At 63.7% G+C, this 23155-nt stretch overlaps 1 protein-coding gene across 5 annotated transcripts in view; it reads right to left on the reverse strand.

Annotated features, from left to right (window-relative positions):
• Positions 1–6: 6 nt before the first annotated feature.
• BEGAIN (brain enriched guanylate kinase associated) overlaps positions 7–23155 on the reverse strand; it is a 44156-nt gene continuing 21007 nt past the window's right edge. Inside the window, exons 3-8 of one of the 5 annotated variants that reach the window (XM_039884224.1) lie at positions 11903–11992; positions 7342–7503; positions 5943–6009; positions 4707–4814; positions 2355–2438; positions 7–1363 (exon numbers count right to left, since the gene is read on the reverse strand). In XM_039884224.1, coding sequence (XP_039740158.1) covers positions 41–1363; positions 2355–2438; positions 4707–4814; positions 5943–6009; positions 7342–7503; positions 11903–11992 — 1834 coding nt within the window. In that variant the 3' untranslated portion in view covers positions 7–40. Of the gene's footprint in view, positions 1364–2354; positions 2439–4706; positions 4815–5942; positions 6010–6294; positions 7302–7341; positions 7504–11902; positions 19313–23155 lie in introns of those variants that run through there. The other 4 variants (XM_039884223.1, XM_039884227.1, XM_039884225.1 and 1 more) reach the window with 4 other exon arrangements.

Genomic DNA, 23155 nt, shown 5'->3' on the forward strand with positions numbered 1-23155 from the left:
GGGGCGGCCCGTGGCCTTGGCCTCGGCCTTGGCCAGGCGCTCAGTTGAGCAAGGTTCCGTAGAGCTGGGCTTTCGTGAGGCTGTCCTTGCGGCTGAGCCCCGAGGTCCCGGTCCGTGGGAAGGTCGGCTGGGGGCTGAGGCGGGCGGCGGGGTGCATTTCGGGGGAGGCCTCCATGGAGCTGGGCTCCAAGGAGTCCCTGGAGCTGTGGGGGCTAGGCCCAGGCTCGGGGCTGCCGGCCACGCCACACAGCTGCCCCCCCAGCCTCTCCCCGTCCCCCTCGCTGGCCACGTAGCTGGGCAGGGGCTCGGCAGGGCCGCCTGCCCGGAGGAAGCAGGGCTCCCCCAGGGGGCCCTGGGAGAGGTCGTCGCCCTCCGAGAAGCTGTCGGCCTTGTAGCTGGCGTAGAGCGGGCTGGCTCGGCCCTCGGCCTTCTTGCCCGGGCTGCTCCCGTAGTAGCGTTCGGAGAAGCTGCAGGGGGAGGCGCGGGCCGCCGCGGCCGGGAACGAGTAGGCGCCGATGTCCTCCACGCTCAGGGGCCGCCACTGGCCCCGCACGTCCTCCCGCGGCAGCCTGGCCGAGCCCGGCTTGGCCCGCAGGCTCCACAGGTTTGGGGGCATCAGGGCCTGCTGGGGGCCCGGGGAGGCCGGGAAGCGGAAGGGCTCGGCCGGGTAGGGCGACGCGGTCCGCGTGAAGCCCGGGGCCGCCTCGGCCTCCAGCGGGGCGGCCGCCGCGGCCGTGGCCTTGGCGAAGCGCGGGCTGCCCTGGTAGGCGGCGGGCGGCTTGCGTTCGAAGAGCTGGTCGCGGCTGTTCAGGTAGATGGCCTGCTGCGAGGCGGTCAGCGTGCTGGCCTGGCCGTGCTCCTTCTCCTCCGACGTGGCGCTGAAGCTGGAGTAGGAGCTGGACGTGGGCAGCGAGCCCGCGTAGCCGGGGAAGGCCTGGCGCCGGAAGGCCGCGGGGTAGGCCGCCGCCTCGGCCTCCTCCTCCTCCTCCTCCTCCTCGGCCGCGCTGTCGGTGGAGTTCTGGGCCCGCAGGAAGCCCACGTCGGCCACGGGCGCGTCCACGCTGGGCCGCCGGTCGCGCGGCCGCTCCTCGGGGCAGTAGAGGGCAGTGTCGCTGCAGTAGACGTCCTCCTTGTAGGTGGGCCGCGGACCCAGCTTCTCCAGCCCGTCGCGGAAGGCCAGGTCTCGGGCCGAGACGTCCGACAGGCGGGGGGACAGGCTGGCGGGGTCGGGCTTCTCCAGCACCTTGGCGATGATGCAGGCGGGGACGCTGTCCGCGTAGGCAGGGTGGCAGAGCGGGGAGGGCAGGCTGCAACCCTGCTTCTCCACGTGCAGGCTCACACGCTCCTGGAAGTCGGAGGGCAGCTGCAACGGGACGGCAGGAGGAGGCAGGGCGGGGACAGGGGCAGAGTCAGCTCAGGACCTGCGGCCATGACCAGCCGAAGGGCAGGACGCAGAACAGACAGGGACCTGCCCAGGGCGTCCCAAATGGCAGCAGCCGGGGCCGGGGCCCAGACCGTCTCTTCCGCGAGCTCCAGGATTCACCTGAGGACCCCTGGTCACCTCTACCCCCAGCCCACTCCGACCGGGCCCCGCAGAGCCCTGAGGTGGGACCAGGGTCCGACTCGGCCCCTCTCGGGGGTACAGTTCCCTGCCCCCCTGCCCCCCTACCCCCTACTGATGGGCTGACTTGCTCGCCCCCTGGTCCCAGGTGCTCCCGCACAAGACAGACTCAGAAACAGATGCAACAAAGATCGAGGGCCTGGTGCCTTGTGGGGACGTCCCGCTACTGTTTGATCTATTTTGTGAGTGTCTCAGGTGTGGCCCAGGCCCAGGGTGAGGGGACAGGGACCGAGGCCTGGGTGAGGGGAGAGTGTGGGAGGGAGGGGCAGCCTGGCCGGGGCAGGGTGGGGCGGGGGCTGGACCAGCCTGGCTTTGGCACCAGACAGCCCTGTGGCCTTGGCCGAGTCCCTCCGAGTGAAGGCAGTGCCCTCGTCCCTGAAACAGGCACTGTATTTGTGCCCGAGCCAAATCGGAGCGTTTCTGTGAGGCTCGTAGAAGTTCACTCTGCTCCATCCACTCTGCAGACGGAGCACGGGGCTTGGGACGGGGACAGGGAGCAGCCCCCAGGGGCACCGAGGGGGCTGAGCAGGCTGTCCTGGCTGGACGGGGAGGCGTGCGTGGGGGGCGGCTCTGCCACCACATCTCAGAAAGGCCTGGAGTGGAGGGTCAGAGGGTCAGGCTCGACTGGAGTCTGTCCCTCATGGGCGGGGAGTGGTCTTGGGGTACACCCTGTACTAAAGGAGCCCCGAGCAGTCCTGCGGGGTGGGCCTGGCTGGGGCGGGGCTCACGTTACCTCGGACACCTTATGGACCCTGCCGTAGGTCTGGCTGCACTGCAGCAGCTGCGCCGCTAGATTGCAGTCCTTCCTATAGAGCGCCTAAAAGACAAGAGAAGGCGTTTGGCACAGGCTCGCCCCTCGCCGGGGCCCTGCCGCCCTGGCCAGCGCCGGGGGTCAGCCTGGAAACCGGGTGGGCAGGGCGGGGCCGGCCGTGCAGCTGGCAGGACAAGGAGCCCCTCTGGGCCTCACACTGTCGCCTGAAGAATGGGGGCCTCGGCTCTGACCTGGAGCTGCTGGTGCATGAAGGGGCCCTGCCGGGCAATCCACTGCTTCCCCAGGTGGGAACCTCCCAGCAGGTGGGGGCCGTGATACGAGAACCCCGCGGGCTCCTGGCTCCGGGAGGCCCCAGGCACGGAGACCCGGGTCCTGACAAAGACAACTCGGTAGAGAGTGCCAGCACCAAGAGGGACGGGAGCGAGCCTGCGGCCCCTGCCAGCCCGCATCGCAGACCCGCTGCTCACAGCCCCTTCTCAAGGTGCAGCCTGGCAATGGGGGTGGCTGCAAGGCAGGGCCAGGGTCAGGGCAAGTGGGGGCAGAGGGCCTGGGTGACCCCAGGTCCAGGAAGGGACCTGCTCAGCCTCCTGAGCTGAAAACAGATGCAAACAGTAGGAATTGGGGGATTTGGGTTCATGGAAAATCTCTGTTGCATGTGCTGTGACTGGGCCTTTCGTTCTCGCCGCCCCCCCAGAGACCCTCCACCGGGCGGACTCTACGGTGCAGAGGCTGGGGTCCACCAGGACCAGGGGTCCTGCAGCTCGGGCAAGCCGTTGAAGGCATGGCACCCCTGAGTTCCCCGTCCCCCGGTCCCGGAGGCTCCCTCACCTCCACCTTCTGTGGAGGCTGGTACCCCAACTTGGCCTGCACAGTGGCGGGAACCTGGGTCCCCAGCCCCCCCAACACCGCCTCGGGCCTCCTGGGAAAGGGGCAGGTGGCTGGAGCTGAGAACCGGCCCCCCATGAGATCCCAGACAGGCTGCCCCTGGCATCGGCGGGCTGTGGGCACCGCCGGGCCAGCCTGGGCCTCCCGCCCAGCCGCGAGCAGCCCGTCCTGGGCCCGCCGTGAGCTCCACAGCGACCACAGGGGCCGAGCGCCACGCGGGCGCTGACCCTGCCCTAAACGCCAGACCCACGTCCCTGCCTTCACGGCGCCCCCACTGGGAGGCCAGTGCCCCTGCCGCCCCCACTCCTGCTGCTCCCCCGCGTCCCCCGCCCAGGCCGTGGCGGGCCCCGTCTCTTCCTGTCACACCCACACCCAGAGTCTCCATCAATCCTGCGCTGCCGACTTCACCATGGAGCCGGCACCGGCGCCGGCCGGCCTGCCCCACAGCCACCACCGGGACTGGCGCCACGGCCTCCGCCCCGATCTTCCCGCTCAAGCCCTCGTCCCTACAGCGTGCTGTCACCAGGGCCGCCGCGTGAGCCCGGTAACAGCGCAAGTCCAGTCAAGTCACCCTCTTCGAGAACGTTCAGCGGCTGCCTCCATTACGCAGAATAAAAGCCGGACTCTCAGAGGAGCCCGTGGGCCTCCTATTCGCTCTCCGACCTCGGAGTTGGGCGCCTCCCCTGCTGAGAGCCCACTCTGGTCTCTGCTGTCCTTCACGTCCCCTAGGCTCCCCTTTGCCGCTGTGTTCTTTCTGCCCAAAGGGGACACTCGTCCCCGGATACTGCGTGGGCTGGGGCCAGCCCCTCGCCTCCAGCCTCTTCCAGAAGAACCCACAGGATCCGCCGGCCCTGCCACCGGCCACTCCCTCCCTCACCGGTTCCGCTTTGTTTTTCTCTGCAGCATTTAGCACTTCTGACACACGGCAGAGTGTGCGTATTTCCATTGTTTACCGTCTGTTTTCCCCGGTCAGATGGAAACACCGCGTGGGCAGGGAATTTTTCTGCCTGTGCTGTCCACACTGCATTCTCAGAGCCCCGGAGGGTCTGGCAAGGAACAGACGCTAATGAGTGAGCGTGTGCTCAGCTGTCAGGGGTCTGCGGAGGGCCTTGAAACCAGGACCCGTGAGCGGCCACATGGCTCTGACGCCCGCTGGGACTGGCCGGAGCCTGAGTGGTCATGCTTCAGCCCTGGGATCAGGAAGCCCTGCCGTGTGAGACGACGTGGCCCAGTGATCCCCACCTCAAGTCCTGTTTCTTCCCGGCAGCGAGTCCATGGAGGGGCGGCCCTGTCCTTCCCTGCTGCCCGGGCACTCCCTGAGGCCCTGACCGCCCGTCCCCTCCTGCGCCTGTGCGCCAGCCCCTTGAGCCTAGGGGGGCTGCAGCACCTGGGCCCGGGCCCTCAGGGTCAGGGCAGGCCAACACTCACGTTGTCCTCCGACAGCTTGTCGATGGTCACCTTGGCCTCCAGCAGGTGGCTGTTGAGGGCGACGATCTCGTGGCTCAGCGCCCTCTTCTCTTCCTCATAGTGCTGGCCCTGGGGCAGGGTCGGGGGCAGTGGAAGGAGTGGTCAGTGGTCAGCCGAGGCCTGGGGCTCACGCCCAGGTGTTCCATTAGGCCACCCCCACCCCCGTGCCCTCCTGCAGCCAATAATGACGAGGTGTTTGGAGGGCCCAGGGGCGCAGGGGTAAGAGCACCCGGGTTCAACCCCACTCCACCGCTGACGAGCCAGGCAGCCTGGGGCAGGTCGCTGCGGCAGGCAAGCAGCGTGCCTCCCAGGAGTCGGGTGACAGCTGAGTGCGGATGGCCTGCGCTCAGCGTGAAGTCTGGCCCGTCTCCCTGGAAAGAGTGGGGGCCTGAGGCTCAGAAAGTAAGAGGCCCTTGTCCAGGGTCCCACACAGAGCCAGCCTCTGCTCTCCGCGCTAAGGCGGCGCCGGGTGCTGGACACCCACTTCCGATTTTCGAAAGCAAAACAAGCTTGTAACTGAGAGCGAGAAGAGCCGCTCTCCTGGCCGAGGGGAGGCACCGGGACCCGAGCCCTCCCCGACGGCGAGCCCAGGAGCACCCCCTTCTGTGCCGCAGACCAGGAGGCCTGCCTCATCTGCTATTCCTCCACATGGGGGGCCCGCCAGCCCCAGCAGCAGAGAAAAGCTGGCACTGCTGGACACGTGTGGATGTGTGCGCGTCCCCAGGAAGGTCTCCGTCCACCCTGGGACCAGGCACGGGTGCTGCCTCATCCCTCACAGTAAGAGGCAGGGGTTCCCATGAGAGGCTCAGCTGGGGCCCAAACCCCACTCTGGCTCACTGAACGGCTGAACTCAGGCCTCTGTCCTCCTGGGCCTGATGCTGAGCTGGGGTCACTGTCCCCAGCATGTGTCCTCTCTCCCACAGCCCCGCTTACACAGGGCGGGCGCTCACATCCTACTGCTGAGGCTCACGGTGTTTGAATCCTACACCTTACTTGTGCTGGGAGCATCTTCCTGCTCAGCGCAGAAAGGATGGGACCGGCCTAGTCCCAGGGGTCAGGAAATAAGGCCTGTGACTCAGCCCTAGCACGGGCAAGGAGATGACAGCTAGGCCGGCAGTCCCACCGCGGATCCAGAGCTGAGGAACCAGGGGTGGGGGTGCCGGGCGGGGCCACGGGGCAGCGGGTGGCGGCCCTCACCATGCGGTACAGCTTGTCCTCCAGCTCCTGGTTGATCCTCTGTAGCGCCATGTAGTTGCTCTGAATCCTGGAACAGGAGGCAATGGGACCACTGCTGTGCCGGGCCTGGCCCTCCCATGATCCCCGAGGCCACACGGCTTGCTGAGCAGAGCAGGGCTGCATGAAGGCCCCCAAGCCGGCCCACCTGCCCACCCTGGTCTAATTGCTCCTCTGCACACAGCAGAAAACATCTGAAAAAGCAGACTTGTTGGAGGCCTTTCCTGGGCCAGAGTCAAGGGCCCCCGGAGACGAGAAGGGAGGCCTGTTACTCACGAGCGAATGGCAGGTTCCCACTCAGAGTCAGTTTACTCACGTTTTACACATGGTTCTCGCACGCTTGGCTACGGGGTTTATGTTCAATAGTGGATTAGCAGGGGAGAGACTTCAGGTGGACTGTGTGTTGGGCTCTGGGTGAGTAAAGAGCAACGGTGGAGGCAAGCAGTGGGCGGGGGTCAGGTGCTGTGTGCTTCCACTGCTGCCATGGAGTGTGACGGTGAAGGAGCCTGGGACGGTGACGAGCCTCTCGACAGCCTGGGTCTAATGTTATTGTACCCCTCCTCCCGACAGTAGGGAAATTGAGGCTAGAGGTGCCTAAAGCAGTAAGTGGCAGAGCTGGGACCTTAACTGGGGTCTGACCGCACTGCTCGAGCTTGGTCCCCCCATTCGAAAAGCCCAGCAGGATGGGGCCCAGAGTGGGACAAACAGCCCCACTGGAAATCCAGTCTGGGGCAGCAGCAGCCACCATGCTCCATGACTGTTCAGGACAAAACGAACCAAGCAAACAGCAAAGTTTTCGTTCCCCTTGCACCCTCCGTAAGAGAGGTTGGAAAGTGTAATACGTTTCAGAAAAACATCCACCTTAAATGTGCAGAAGAACAATGTTTTTAGAAAAGTTTGTTTTTTAAGGGAGTCATTACTCAGGGTCCCCCACAGCTCGCGGGACACTCCTTCACTGCCTGCTCAAGGGGACTGTCCCTACACTCTGGTTCCTCTCCAGAGCTAGACATAAATGTTCCCTTCAAGGACAGTGGCTGGAGCGCAGGTGGACCAGCCGGGGTCTGGAGATGGCCGCTTCTGTGTCATGCTGCTGCGCCGCCAAATCAGTATGAGAGAAGGAGGGAGCAGGGGATGAGGAAGTGGCTGGAAGGAGCCTGTCCCTGGCTGGGGCCAGACTCGGGTTCAGATCCTGCTTCAGTGGCTCTCGGGACAACGTGCGACATTGGAAAAAGAGCGTGAGCTCCTGAGGCCTGGGCTCCCCCTCTGCGAATGGGGCCGCCAGCTGCGGCGGGAGGCGGAGCTCGGGAGTCGCAGGTCTGAGCCCCGCCCCGCCCCGCGCCCCGCCCCCGCCCCGCCCCCTGACCTGCGCAGCTTCTCCGTGACCTTCTCCAGCTCCTCCTGCGCGCGCCGCAGCTCGATCTCCAGGTAGTGGCGCGTGGAGTCGAACTCGGTCTCGAGCTTCTCGAGCTTGTGCGTGGTGTAGGACAGCCGCTTGCGCAGCTCGCCCTTCTGCTCCTGCAGCGCGCTGCAACGACACGCGGCGGCGGGCCGGGCCGCGGCGCTGAGCGCGGGGAAACTGAGGCCCGTGCGGGCCAGCCGGGCGCGCCGTGGGTGCGCACCACGTGCGTGCGGCCACGCCCCCAGGCGCGCGCACGCGCACACGCTCACACTCGCGCTCCTCCGGCCTTGCACTCGAGGCTCACGGCCCTTGGGACTTGATACTGAGCCGTCCAGCCCAGGCCGGCCCTCCGCCTCCAGTAGCGCCAGGTCAGAAGTAAACCCCTCCCAGAGGATGGTGTTGACCCCAGAACCTGGCGAGTGTTTGGGTTCAGCGTGGTGCAGCTTAAAGAACCCCAATTTAAAGAGGGCCCGTACGCACCCTGGCTTGCAGTCATGGAGCTGACCTCTGGGTGGCAAGGCTCACGAGGGTCCCCACTTCCGTTCCTACACAGCGCTGGTTGGGCACCCTGAGGCCCAGAGGTGACAGTGCCATGCCCTACATCAGGCCTCCTTTCCCCAAACTGACTGTGTGGCCCCTGCAGGACGTGTAACCTCGGGGCCAGGGACAGGATGGGTGGTGGTGTTCTGTGCCCAGGCAGTGTCCACCATGGTGGTCAACTAGCTGCACGCAGCATGGGACGCCCAGGCCTGCTCATGCCCACCCACTTCCTCCAGGAAGACTTCCAGGGCCCCAGGCTCTGGAAGAGCTCCTGGGGCTCTATTTTCCCCACAGACTGGGGGTTCCTCTAGGATCCTAGGAAGCTGAGCCCAGATGTTCAGGAAACAGAGACACTGGATAATTTGCCTTTAGACAGAATGCCATTGATTCACTTGAGCTACAGCTGGGCACAAGGCAGGAGGGGCGGGTGTGGTGGCCAGGGCAGGGCTCCCGCCCTCCCATGGGTGGCACCCAGTGCAGACGGTGTGGGTCCCTGTAAACAGGAACTGATCTGACCCTCCTTCCTGTTACTGGCTGAGCACACACAGCAGGGGGCTGCTGGTGGAAGGCCCCATCTTTAATAGCGGGGCGGGTGGAGGAAGGAAGGAGGCCGCTGTGCGGTGGGTGATGGGCTGCAGGGGGCTTCTGCTGGGCCTTCGAGATGCGTGGAGCTGAGTCGAGCTGCCGTTCAGTGGTCCAGGCGTGCGTTTACCCTGCACTGTGGTGACGACAAGCCTAGCGTGGTGCAGGTGAACACCCGCCTGGCATCTCGGGGCAGCAGGGGCCGCTGTCACATAGACCTGGTTGCTGGTCCTGCCACATGCCCCCAGGTTGCCCACTATCCACCCGGTCCTCAGCTTCCGTCCTGGGAAGTGGCAACTGCCTTCATCTTGCCCGTGGACATAAAGCCCTGGATCTAAGAAAATTTCCACCCACAGAGATGCCCAGGTGAGAGAGGGGTCCGAGCAGCACACACGCACAGGGCCCCATCCCGTGCCATTGCCCGTTCAGATGCCAGATTGCGGGTTTTCTGTGGGACCAGGACATAGGGCATGGACAGTACCAGTTCCGAACCATGCGGTGGGGCAGGAGGGAAGTCTCCAGCTATCCCACTGGAAACTTGGGGTGTGGGACCTTGGGCGAGAGCCTGTGTCCTGGGGACCCCACAGACCCAAACCTGAAAGGGGGTCTGAGGGCAGAAGGAGGCTTCCTCCAGTGCCCGGGACAGACCTATCTTCAATCTGGGGCCCTGTGTGCAAACCACACGTGTCACCCCAGGCGCTCACCCAGCAAACCTCGCGTGAGCATTTTTGGATTCCTACCCAAGTCTATATTCTTTAAAATAAATAAAAAAGAGTTGCTTACATTTTGAGAACCCCAGAGACAGGCAAGGCAAGTCCTCCCAAGAGTCCCCAAGGAGGATGCAGAGTGACAAGCAAGGAAGGAACCCAGCGGCAGAGCACCCTTGGCTGCCCTTATCTGTCTGCCTGCCTCCTCCAGGCAGCGTGCCTGATTGCCCCACCCCGAGCACCCTGCAACAGATCTCCGACTCCCCCGGGCCAGGCCTTTGTCACCCGTGCGGTGTCGAGCTTCCCGGGGGCTCTGTCATGTCATCCAGGGCCCCTCGCAGGCACAGTGGTGGGGGTGGGGATGGGGCAGCGTCCCTGACGTCTGTCATTCCTGCAGGAGCTCCAGGTCTATAGCAGCCCTTGGTCACAGGCACAGGTGCGATCTGCACCCTCGAGACGAGGTGAGGGCATCGTCCGTCTACCCACGTGGCCACTTGAGCCCTGAGTCCTCCCGCCATCCCTTAGCCACACTCCTGGGCCTTCACAGACTAGCCTCCTGACCCTGGCCCTTCTGAGGCCCACGCTCCCAGCTGTGACCCGCATGACAGCCCCGCCCCACCTGGGGGCCCAGTGTCCACCGAGTGCCCCACAGCACCCAGTCCCTCCCCTTAGAGCCAGCCACCTTTTCTCCCCCACCTTCGCCCCCACCTGCAGACACAGCCTGGACCCTGCCATCACGCACACTGCCCACCCCTGAGGTGACGCAGCCATGTCGCCCTACAAGACATCCACTGCCACCCTCTTCTTCCTCTCCCACTGGCCCCGCCCTGTTCCCAGCACCTCACAGCAGCAAATAAGACAAACACGGTCCCCACCCCACAGAGCCTGCCGTCTCGGGGGAGACGGGATGACAAGAGAACAGGTTCATCAACGAGGCAAGCGTGGGAGGAAAATGTGACGGCTGTGAGGTGGGCTCTGGGCAGAGCTGCGACGGCTCGAGGGGCACCTGGGCCGAGTCTCCACGGTCACGAGGTGACCAGCTTCTCGGGGCCCACCCAGCTGAGCCTCAGTTTACCCTTGGCCTATCGATGGCTTTCCAGACACCAACCTGCAAATGCTGCTCCCACCTTCCCTGAGCCCCTTGTACCCACCGACCCCAAGCTGCACCCTGGCGAGTGGCACCGCCAGCCCCTGACTCTGTCCCCCAGGCCCCTGCCTGCTTGTTGCAGGTGCCCGGACCAGGGCCCTGGACACGCCCTCCAAGACCCTCGGTCACAGCGAACACCCAGGCTGGGTGGCCCCTGGGCCCCCGCTCTGCCATCTGCAGACCCCTTTCCTTGCCCAGGCTGGTTTGCACCCCCGCCCTCCCCGCACGTGTCAGGCTGAGTCTCCCACGTCCAGACCCCACGGACTCCTCCCAGGCCTCCATCTCCAGCCCCCTCCTCTCTCTGGGCTCCACTCCCTCAGGTCCAGCTGCCCACCAGCCTCTCCACCCAGACAGCCCAGAAGCGCCTCCCAGTGTGTGTCCAATGCTGACCAATTCTCTGCCCTCTGCACTCCCCGTCCCCAGAAAAGGCACCGCTACCCTCAGTCCCCAGTCAGACCATGAAGGGCCTCGGTGGCCCCCTCCTTGCCCCTTGTCCCTCACAGCCCGTCACCAAATCCTGGGGTTCAGCTTCTCAGAAGCTTTGGGCATGCCCCCTCCTCCGCCTGGTGCAGGGAGGGCCCCAGCCTGGGTACCCCGGGGTCTGTGGTCACCTGGGTGATACCAGCATCCTGTCCAGAGCCCTCCCTCCCCGGGGCACTACCTGAGCCCTGCCTGGCTGCAGCCTGCGTCCACATCTGTAAGACGATGTGTGCATGCACACGGCGTACTCACACTTGCTTAGCGGGGGAGCAAGTGTGACTGTACCACCCCGGACCACTAGAATTGCTGAGAGATGACACCAGAGGCAGGCACCGTGTGGAAGTGGGGGCCACCGGGCTGCTGGGAAACTCGGGGACTGCACAGCCCGGGGCTCAGCGGCTCTGCCCCCCCCCATCCCCCAGGTGCGGAGTTGGCTCCGAGGCCCCGGCATCTGGAAACAGACCCTTAGATGCACAGGGAGGGTGTGGAGGTCCTCCACGACCTAACTGACCAGTGCCACGCCCCCCCGACCGAGGCCACCCTTTGGGTTGGGGGTCTCCAAGAGTCCTGCTCAGATCGCAGCCTGGCAAGGCCACCTCACTCCCCCTGAGTCCCCATGAATTAAAGCAGGATCCGAAGCTAACCCAGCAGGCTGCGTGTGGTGGGCGGGTGTGTATGGTAGGTGGGTGGGTGCCCCGCTGTCCCCTCCTTGCCTGTGGGAATCCCAGAAGGGCCTTCCTGCCTCGCAGGGAACAGTGACGGGCTCATTCGGAGCAGAGCAGGGCCTCGATGGGTCCCCTCCTGCCTTCTACCGGGGGCCCCTCTGCCCACTCAGGGGAGGCCTGAGTCCTAGGGCAGGGTCCGTGGTGGGGGCGGGGGACACGGGCTGGGGCATGAGGGCCTTGTCTCCGAGGGTGGGTGGCACAGAAAGCGGCAGAAGGACCTGCGGGTGCCGACACCCTTCCCCCTCTGGGCCTCCCCATCTGGTGGAGGTGCGGGCGCAGACGGGTGGACGCGTGGGGATGGACGCGGAGACGCCGAGGGGCCGGGGAGACAACAGGCGTGTTACCTGTCCCAGAGTGAGGGCGAGGACCTGGCCAGTCGGCCCTGCAGGACACGGGGCTGCCCGAGGCACGAGGGCACCCAGGGGCTGCGCAGCCTGTGGGCGAAGAGGACAAGGCTGCTCAGGACCGGCGGGGGCCAGGCCGGGCCACCATGGGCGTTCATCAGAGAGGGGAGCCCAGCCCCCATCTGTGCAAGGGGCTGGGTGTGGGTGTGGGAGCCGATGGGGGACAGGCCGGGCTGCCCCGGGCGCATGGCAGAGAGCGGGGCCCGGCCCCACCTGTGCAAGGGGCTGAGTGTGGGTGTGGGGGCCAGTGGGGTCCAGGCCAGGCCACCATGGGCGTTCATCAGAGAGGGGAGCCCGGCCCCCATCTGTGCAAGGGGCTGGGTGTGGGTGTGGGAGCCGGGCGAGGGCCCCAGCCTGAGCGCCTGCCCCCCTGGCTGGTCGGTCCCCAGAGCTCATCGATGGCACCGAGTCCCACCAGTGGCAAGGTGATCTGCCTGCAAGCCTCCATCTATCATCACAACCTCAGAGAGGGGTCCTGGGGGGTAGGGCCCCCAGCTCTGGGCTCCCTCAGAGACCTCGGGAGGCAGGGAGAATGGAGGGACAGTGTGACCTCCGTCCCCCACCTCTGCCAGGTGGCTGTGCTGGGCTGGTATGCATGACAGTCGTGGGCGGGGGGCCTGGAGTTTGTGGGACCTGGTGGACGTTAGGGGCCCAGAGCAGGGCCTGCTTCGCCCGAGACCTCTCCTCACCCCGCCCCTGCCTGTGGCCCGTTGGGCTGGGTGGCGGGTGGGCAGTGTGTGCGAGGAGCCTGCGCCACGTCCGGGGTGCCCCCGCCCGGCCCCCTCCCTGCCGCCTACCCGGGACCCTCTGCAGCTTCGCTGGCCCAGGGAGAGGTGAGGAGAGAGGGTTTCTAAGAGCGTTAGACACGCGGGGCCAGGTGCGTTAGGAGAGGGCAGCACAATGCCGCATGAACCCAGCTGCGTACGACGCCCGGGGGACGCTGTGTTGCGCCCCCGCGAGGCGGGATTCGGGGTGATCTAACTTGTTTCTTTTATATTTTTCTGGTTTCGTCACAGTTCCAACAGTGAGGATGAAAAGTCAGAAAAAATGTTCTAAAAGGTTAAAATTTTGGTCCAAAAAAAGAGAAAGATCTTTAGCGTCGACAGGCCGAGGGCACAGCAGGGACGCCCTCGGCCTGGACCGGAGCCCCGCCACCCTCATCCCGCAACCCCGCTTTCCTCGTCAGGAAATAGGCCGCCCTGCCCGCAGGCCCCTGGCGGGCTCTGAGGTGGGCAGAGGCAGCCGGGGACAGCTTCCCGCTGGGCTTCCCTGGCCCCAGGCTGTCCAGCAAGGCCAGTGATCACCCTCGAGGGGCCTTGGGGCCTCGGGCCCGGGGACAGCCAGTACCGGTGTCACCCACGGCACACCAGGCCACATTCCTGCTCCTGCTGGTAGAAGCGCCTGGTGATTGCTGGGCAGACGACAGATAAAAGGTTGGCCGGGGCCACCGGGGCCTAAGCTGCCCTGAGTCATGGGGGCCTCGCTGACCCCGGGCCCCCTCGTGGATGTGGGTGTCCTCATATGGGGGACAGCTGCCACCTGGCCCTGTGTCTCAGGCATGTTTGGGCCCTGGGGTGCGGTGGCGGTTCAGGATGTTGGCAGACGTCTGATTCCTCCCCAGGGAGTAACTAGCTCAGGGACTGGGGGTGACCCCTAGACCAGCTTCGAGGGGCTCTGGGAACCAGCTGTAGGTCTTTGGGGGAGTGAGGGGAAAGCAGTGGACACCTAGCTAGTGCCAGGAGGGTCCCACCGCTCACCTCAGCCTGGCAGGCGGGCCATCATCGCCTGCATTGTACAGTTGGCTGTGGCCACCTGTGGCCGCCCTCTGACCTGGCACACGCATCCTGGGCCACACCCTGACCGCCCCACAGGCCTGAGGCGGAATGACAGGATGACAGGATGTTTTGCTCTCAAGCGGGCCAGGTCCCCTCGTCCTCCCCCTGCTGAGAGGGACAACTGCCCTCTTCGTTCCCTTCCAAGTTCCCCCTAAATGTGGCCACACTCCCATCCACCCTCCAGGCCACTGTCCACACTGTTCCTGCCACCTGGAATGCCCTTGCCTCCTTCTCGGAGTCCCCAGAGCCTCCTTTCTTGTGAGGCTTAGCTAAATGCCACCTCCTCCAGGAAGACTTTCTCGGTTCCTCCCAGCTGAAGGACCCTCTCTCCTCAGTCCTAGATTGCCTCTTGCTGCTCCTCCACCGAATGGCCACCTGGGCCCTGGCCTGGGCTGTCTGCCCTCCCTGTCCCCTTCGACGCCTGTGGTGCTGTGTTGGGCGTAGGGGAAGCAGGGTGCATGAGCTCAGGGCCTTGGGATGCGGAGGAGACCCTCCTCTGCTCCTCGGTGCCGACAGGGTGACTGGGGCAGAGGCCGCCCTGGCGGGGCAGCAGCTCCCAGCCCCGGGGGTGGGAGGCGGACGGAGGGGGCCTTGGCGGGGCTGAAGGTGCCACTGTCCCCAGCTCCTGGATGCCAAGAGCTGCCCCACAGTCAGGTGAGGGCCTGTGTGCCCGTGGCACGCCCCACGGCCACAGCCATGCTCCAGCGATACCAAACTGCTTGTCATTCTTCACATGCTGCAGGCAGCTTCTCATCCTGATGACTTTGTCCCCGTGTCCCCTCTGCCAGGGCTGCACTGGCTCCCGTCCGTTCCAGGTTAACTCCTCCCCACCCAGGGCCTGGCTGGGAGACTCGACGCCCGACCGCCCCAGCCCGCCCTGGCGACGATCGATTACTGTTCTCTTGTCAGCGAGCATTACAGGGGCTGAGTCACCGTGCTGTTTATGGTTGAGTGACGATACCAGGGTCTCCAGCTCTACCCTCGTCCCTGCACTCCAGTGTCCCCTCAGCAGCCAGAGGGCACGTCACTAAACCCAGCCAGACCACGCCGCGCCTCCGGTTAAAATTCCGCATGACTCCGCACCGCAAGTCCCTGTCTCCTGGGACCCACTGTTGCCCTGCCTCGGCCCGTGCTGGCAGCCCTCACTCACTGCTGGCCCTCAGTCGCCCGGAGCCCCTCCCTTCCCACTCAGGGCCTCTGTCCTCGCTGGGCCTTGGGCTGGGACATTCCCTCCAGGCTCTTTGCAGGCCCTACCTCCTGAGACAGCCGGCTCTCCCCTGGGGCAACAAAGTGGTTACCTGCCTGGCCTTCCCAGGAGACTGGCCTTCCTCCAGACCCCGGGCTGGGTCCCTATAGAGCCGTCTCTGTCCCCTGCTGCACTCGGGGACCGTTCCTGAGTCTCCCTGCAGAAGGCTTTGTGCCCAGTGCCTTCCGTGAAGGAAGACGACCCCTGGGCCCCTCCCCATGGAGACCCCCATGCGCCCACCTATGCCATGACTTTTCTCTCTGTCTCGGGAGAGTCTTTCTCTACTCTCCTTGACTTTGATCATTGTCTTGCTGATTCTGTCCTCGTAGTTCATCAGGAGCCCACTCTGGACTGTCCCTGAGGGGCAGGTGGGTGTGACTGGCCAACCCACACCCCCAGTGCTTTCCCGGGGCCCACCCTGCCCCAGGTGCTCGGCGGAACCTGCTCATCCAGTCTCAGACCGCCTTGTATGAGAGGTGTGCACCACCCCATTTTACAGACGAGGAAACTGAGGCTCATGGCCACCAAGGAACAGGGCCCCTATGACGGCGCATGGCCCGACAGGGGTTCAAGGCCAGGTCAACTGTTCTTCTGCACATTGAGATGACAGACCTTAATGCAAGTTTTATACTTCTCATTGAACCGTCTGCCACACAGCGTGACCAGACAAGGCGCAGCCATGGCCTCCCTGTGGGGCTGACCACGGCCAACCTGACAGAGTCACAGGCTGGAGCCAAGAGGTACAGGGTCAAGGTCAGGGTCAAGGGGAGGTGGGGGCATGTGACCCCACAGGACGGCCCGTCCTGCTTCCTGTTGGGCCCTTGAGCTTCTCCCTGGAGGGCAACAGTGCTGGGTGCCCGGCTGGCTCTGGTCTGTGACTCAGATGTGACCAGCTGGCCCAGGACAGCCCCTGGGCCGACCTGCGCAGCAGTGTCACCAGCAACACCACATACAGAGACGGGGCCCCCGGATGCTGCCACCACGGTCGCCAGGCTGCTGTGCAAAGTTCCTGGGGAAGGTCATGCAGGCGTGCGCATACGCGTGCACGTGTGTGAGCAGTGTACTGGGGGAGGGGACTGTTACGATGCTGACCTGGGCACCCACGGCCGGGAGGGGTTACCCGCTTCAGCCTGGATGACCCGATAGGGGTGCAGGGACTCCTCAAACTCAACGTCTGCCCGGGTCCTGCCCTCCCCCGGCCCGCTGACCAAGGTCACCCAGTGGAGCCATCCTCCCTCCCCCCTCGGCCCTGGGTGACACGGCCACTTCGCTGCTCCTTCCTGCCCGGAGCCAGGAGATGAGAGACGCCATGGGAAACGCTTCATCTCGCCTCATCTAATCAGGCGTCTGCGGCTCTGCTCCCGTGGCCCCCTCCCTGCCAAGGCAGAACCACGTGCTGGGAGCTGGCGGCACTGTGGCCTGGCACGTCCTCAGCGGGTGGGCAGACCCGGGGTGCCCGGGGCTGGAGCAAAGCAAGGCAACCTGGGAAGGGGGACAGAGCAGCTGCAGTCACCCCTGGGCCTTTGCATACACTACTTCTCCTGCTCAGCACATCCCCTCCCCTGCTCTTTGGTCCACTCTATTCGCCTCCTCCAGGAAGCCCTCCCTGACCTTCCACTTCGTCAGGAGCCCTTTCTGCCATCCCTGTCCCAGCCTCACAATGCAGGGAGTGCTCTTTGGGTGCCGCGGCTGTGTCCGCTCCTCCTCCTCGGGGTCCCAGCACCTGGCGCAGAGCCAAGCACATGGCAGGGCTGATGGTCATGTGCTGGAGGTGCCCACGGCCTCTGGGCAGCCCTGGTCAGAAAAGGCCATCTGGAGAAGGACTGGGGACTCTGGGCCCCAGAGAAGAACAGAGACAAATAGCAGAGCTCTGGGGTCTGAGGAAGGCGGGCGGGGCCAGAGCGGCCGAGGACAGTGGGCCACAGACGCTGAGCATCTCTCAATGCGCACTCTCAGCTGGTCACGGCTCACTGCTGTCCACACTGGTCTCCGTCAGACTCGGACTGCAGACAACAATCCTGGGCCTGGGGGAGCCGCATGACTTGAAGTGTCACACGTGAATCAGGGCAGGCCAAGCCCAGGCCTCCGGACCCCCAGCTTGGAGCTGTGTCAATTCCTTCCCGCCACAAGGGCCTGCGGAGATGAGATGGACAGGTGACACGCTGGTCTCTAGAGCCCAGGACTGGCAGGGGCACAAAACGTGGGGCCCCAGGACTGAGCCTGGCACACAGACATGCACAACCGACGCTCGGTGAAACCGTGAGGGGGGGCAGAAGGGGCGACACAGGGGACACTGCGTGCCCGGGGCTGGGAGAGGGAGTCAGACCCCAGCCCGGCCCCGCCCCAGGCCTCCTGGGTGACCGCGTCGTGTCCGTGGATGCTGGACCTCCAGTCATCACACTTCTGACACCCCATTCCCGTTCCAGCTCACTCCGTCTGATGCCCCCTCGCTCCTCAACACTAGTAGCTGCTCAAAGCCCCTCACCCACTTTGTCCTCGTGGGCAGCCACGCCCTCAGATCGCCCCCCATCTCTCTCTCCATGGTACTGACACTGGGGCCAAACCCCTCCGCAGTCACCGTTCCGTGGACTTGCAGGGACCAGGAAACCACGTGGCCGCATCTCTGCTCATCCGACGGACGGACCCGGACGCTGCCTCCAGTCCTGTTCTGTTCCCTCCCTCACCTGACCTCACACCTTTTCTCCCAACACCTCCTCCCCCACCCCCTCTCAGAGCCGATGACCGTGCTTCCTCTTCTGCCGAAGCCACCCAAAGGGAACGTCCACGGATGCCACTGCCGGGTCTACCCACCTACCAGCATCTGCCCGACACCAGGTGCCACCCGCCTGTTACTAAGCGAGCCGCCAGGCAGCCCCTCTGCCCGCTGCAGGCGTGGCTCCAGCCGGAGCGCGTGTCCCTCGAGTCCCCCTGTCGCCCGATCACTCCCTCCAGCACATGTGAACGTGCGGTTCGTTTTCCATGGTGAGAACAGCCATCTCTTGACCCTCCAGGCCCTGCCCTGCTCCCTGGTCTGTGAAAATGTCTGTCCTCCTCCCCATCCTGCCAGGACCAGTGCCCACCTGGCTCCTGTCCCCTCCATGCCACTGGACCCGCTTTTGCTGGTGCTTTCTCAGCCCTCATGTGACCTGAGCCTTCAGGAGCCTGTGACACAGCCAACCCCTCTCTCCCTGCAGACACCCCCTCCCCTGGCTGCCCTTCTCAACCTCCTCTGTGGAGGGGGACCTCCTCTCACCAGCGGGGCCCCAGGATCAGGCCTCCAGCCTCTCCCCTTCCCTGGGTACACTCACCCTGTAGTGACCCCAGCCACAAACGCCATCACTCTGCTGAGGACCCCAAAATTATGACTCCCCTAACTCCGGGCATGCCAACCCCTGCTGCCCCATGTCCACTAGGATGCCTGCTCACCCTTCCCAAACCCACGGCCTCCTCCGCCCCACCCTCCAGCAAGCTGAGTCCCCATCCCTGTGCCTGGAGGCACCTTGACCCCTGGCTCAGCCTCTAGAATGCATCTTCCGGTTCTTCTAGTGACACCTGCGTTTTCTCACGGGACCGCTGCCCAGCCTCCTAACTGGCTCGTGCCTCTTGCCCTGGTCGGCTCTCAGCCTGAGGGGCCCTGGTGAAAGCTACGTCAGACCTGTCCCCTCTGCCCAAAACCTGCCCCCAGCCTCACTCAGGTCAACCCCAGCGTGTTCACACTTGATGGGCCGGGGCCTCCCCATCCCTCCTGGACTGCACCTTCCACCTGCCCGCCCCCAGCCACGCCGAGCATGCTCCTGCCTCAGCCTTCAAACCTGCTGTCCCTGCCGCCTGGACCTCTGTCCCCAGGTATCCCCACGGCTGCTCTCCCGCTCCCTTATTCAACATTCGAGTGCAGCTTCCTCGGCGAGGCCTTCCCTGAGCATGGCACGCAGAAGGGCCCAAGAAACATTTGTTGAATGAATGAAAAACACGCAAGTGAGTGCATTTGACAGATGAGCAAACTGAGGCTCGGAGGAGGAAAGTGCCCACCCCAGGTCCACAGGCCGGAGGCCGACAGTCCACCCCAAATGCCCCTCGGGAGTGCCTTGGGAGTTTCCTGCCTCTGGGTTCTGGTGCTTTAGGGTTTGGTTTTGTCTGTCTGGCCGGGCCCAAAGGAGTTGCTTCCTGTTTCCTACAAAGACTAAACTCCTGAAAGGATCACGGGAGCCTGGAACTTGAACTTCAGGTCTACAGCCAGCAAGGGTTTAGTGTACGTGTGTCCCCAGATTTGCTGGGACATATGCTAAACAAGTATCCAGCTGTTTACCTGAAATTTAAATTCATCCGGCACCCTGAGCAGGGAGCTAGAGGGGACCCGTGGAGGAAGGCCTCCTGCACCTGCGCAGAGATGACCGGGCCGGTCACGGGGAGCGGGACTGTGGCCGGCCGTCCAGAAGGTGCAGCTTGGGACCAGGCCTGGAGTGGAGAACATCCTGCCCGGGGCCAGAGCGCATCCTGCGATGACTGTAGCCAGAGCCCAGGCCGGGGGGCGGGGGGAGCAGAAGGCCCTGAGCACGCAGTGGTGCTTCCCAGGGGAAGGACTGGCAGCAGGCTGGGCTTGGGGCCATCCCCCGGGTGTTGAGCCAGGACCGGGGACCCCTAAGGCGGCTGCCTCAGGAGAGGTGAGGTGAGCCACCCAGTGGACCCCAGAAAGCCCCCCTCAACCGCCTAGCTTTCAGGACGCCTTGAGCACCCTGGCCCAGCCCCCGCTCCTAGCACCCAGGTGGGCACTGCTGGTCATTACTCTCCTGGCCATCCGTCTCCCCCTCTGGACTGAGGGGCCTGGAGGGCAAGACTAGGCACACCTGGTCCTGGCCCCCTCCCCTGCCAGAGGCCATACCTGCCCTCTACCCCAGTGTTCGGGGTCGGGGAGTCGAGGGGAGGACAGGCAGACGGAATGACCACGGGGTCAGCCCCACAGCCAATAAGGAGCTGCCTGCATGGCTCCCAAATTAACCTCCCAGCACCTGCCAGCCCTGCTCTGGGCCCAGGTGAGAAGGGGCCGCCATCAACACTTTGATGATCAGGTTCATTACAGACCACCAAGGGACCCACGCTGGCTTCACTAATTTGACCACCGCACCAGCTGGCTCGCCGCTGCGAACAGACACGGGCACACAGTAATTGGATCGGCGGGGGGGCCTGCTTTCTGGAATCCGGGGATCACAGAGGTGATCAGGACCGTGGGAGGATGACTGGTGACCCTGACTCGCGGGCCGTGGGGTGGCCGGCCCCAGCCCTGAGCTCCCTCGCATTCCACAGCCTCTGCGGGGTGCGCTGGGTGCCTGGCTGGCCCTGCCCCACCCTCAGCCCCAGACCTACCCCGCACCTCCCACACCCACAGCAGACATCCCAAGGGCGAAAGCGAGTCTGTGAGGGAAGGCTTGTGGCCGTGACCGTGATGTCGGCAAGGCCGGCGGGCCGGAAGGAGGCACCGGGGCCAAGGGGGGAGGCGGCCCTCTGGGCCTCAGTTTCCCCCTCTGTAATCAAAGCCCAGAGAGGCACTTGCGACCATCACGACCTCCTCTGGAAGCTCCCGCTGAGCTCGCCCCCATCCCATCACCCGCTGCGTGCCATCTGCATTTTTGCCATTGCATGGCCCCCGCAAGGCCCAGCGTCCAGGTGAAGGAGTCGTGGCCCGGGGTGGGGTCAGAGCCTTTCTCGAGGGGTGGCAGCAACTCCATTAAGACAGACACTTTGGCGTTGCCCCTGACACTGGCGCCCTGATGGCCCACGAGCCCCAGAGCCTCAGTGGGCCTCTTGACGGACGGGGGACAGGAGTTGACTCCCCGCTTGTTGTGGGCACAGTGCCTGGTCCCGAGCATAGGCCCAGAGATCACGGTCAGGGGTGGGTCTCTGCCTGTGGTTAACGGGGTAACCCGCAACGCCGAGAAATAGGCACACAGCCCATCCTTGCCCTAAAACACCAGGACCAGCGATGTGCCCCCCTCAGCAAAAGTGTAGACAGTACAGGGGTGAGCAAAGCCGGCCCCCTGCCCTGACTCTGAAATTCTCTCACGGTCGGTCGTAAATCAGTCCAGGGCTGTGGGTCACATGCCCTGCTCCACCTCATAGGTCCCCTCTTCCATAGTGGGAATGATATCACCTGCCCAATGGCTGGAGAAACAGGGCCTGGGCAACACGAGACTGCCTGAGGCAGGGCAGGCAGTTACTAGCCCACACACGCTAACCATGTGCCAACCTCCACGTTAACGATTTAATTCTCAAAACACTTTCCAGTGTAGGTGATATTATTGTCATCCCCATTTTACAGATGCAGAAACTGAGGATCAGAGAGGTTCAGAAACTTGCCCAAGCCCACATTGTCAGTAAGTGTTAGAACTGGGATTCAAACCCAGGTCAATCTACCCTTTTAATCACATACTTCATCAGGGAGCCTTTGCAAAAGAGCGGGGACCCAGATGGGCTGTGGGGACAGAGAGAACCATCCACATGGAGGGTCCCTTTGTAATGCCTTGACTCCCAAAGGGAGAAATCAAAGTGAGGCAGTCATTCACACCTTAGTGAGAATTAGTCCACCAACCTTCTTCCACTAGGATCAGGTTTAGAGCGCCTTGAAGGCCGACACTTAGGGAGAGACTGGACCTGCTCAGGGTAGAGTGGAGGAGACAAGAGGTGGAAAGTTGAGGCCAAATCTGTCCACCAGAGTCTCTTGCAGCTCTCAGGGCCTCTCAGTGGATGATTAAAAAAGAAAAAAAAGCAAAAACCACCTCCACCACTCTCTGAGGGCCGAGGGAGGGGCGGGGGGCACGAGTGCTCCCCAACACTCCCCTTCTTGTGGGGTAGAGTGGGGAAGAGCAGTCCTTCATCACCTTCTTCCTCACAGTTCGGTCTCAAAAGCATTTACTGAGCACGTACTATGTGCCCGTTCTAAGCACTGGGGATCGCCGGTGGGCTGCTGTTCTGGACGAGATGGATACTGAAGACAAACCAATAAAACAGATTGTGAGTCAAGGAGGGGTCAGGGTGTTGGGGAAATCAAAGCGAGGAAAGGATGGTGGGGGAGGGGCTCTGACTGTAAGCAGAACGAGTGGTCGGGAAAGCTCCCCCCTCCTAATGACACTGAGAAAGATGTAAAAAGAGGGGAGTCAGGAGTCACGTGGCTGCCTGGGGAAGGACTTTTGGGCGGAAGGAAACGGTACGTGCAAAGGCCCTGTGGCAGGAGCCCGTCTGATATGTTTGCAGAATGTGAGGGGACCCGGCGTCTGGAGGGGAATGGTGGGCCAGGGGTGAGGAGGTCGGTGTGCTTTTACAGCCGTAAGAGGACCTGGTAACCATCTGTCCCTAGCTGTAGGACATTAGCCTGGCGTTTCCCCTCAGTCCCTCCAGCATCCAGGAAAAACGGTGTCTGGCATGGGCTGGACCACAACAAATCTGAATCATATGAACAACTCGAAGAGCATGGGCAAAAACATTTGGGTGTCAGCATGCAAAAACAAAGCAAAACAAAACAAAAACAGAGCCCACCCTGAAACCATACACAAAAATCAGTGTCGAGTGGAAAAAAGCCAATAACTTCACGACATCAGAAATTTCTTAAACAAGACGCAAAAACCTTGAACCGAAAAGCGAAAGTCTAAAACATTCAACAGAATTAAAAATAAGAACTTTTGTTCATCAGAGGACCATTTGAAGAGCGAGAAGCAAATGAGCAGTGGGAGGTGTATTTCGTCCGGGTACCTGGAGGGGACTGTCTGAGCAGCTCCTAGAGATCAACAGGGCAGCTCGATGGACAGACGCGCACAGACCCCACAGAAGAGGAAATCCACATGGCCAGTAATCCGCAGGAATCCAGGCAGGGGCAAGAAACAGCACCTTGCTCGCCGCCCGAGCGTGCCAAGTGCCGGGAGGCTGTGGAGGTGCAGGAGCCCCAAGGGCTGCTGTGAGGGTGACAGGCAGAACACCCAGGAGAGTGGGGCCGCATCTTCTAAAGCTGGCTGGATGCATGCCCTGTGGCCCGGCGCTTCTGCTCTGGGGTACACGCCAGAAATGCAGAAACGTGTTCCCCAGATCACCTGGATGGGAGCTTCGCTCTCAGTGGTCCAGGCCGGA

This window comes from Pteropus medius, unplaced genomic scaffold (genome assembly GCF_902729225.1).
Source record: "Pteropus medius unplaced genomic scaffold, Ma_sr-lr_union100, whole genome shotgun sequence".
Taxonomy (NCBI): Eukaryota; Metazoa; Chordata; class Mammalia; order Chiroptera; family Pteropodidae; genus Pteropus; species Pteropus medius.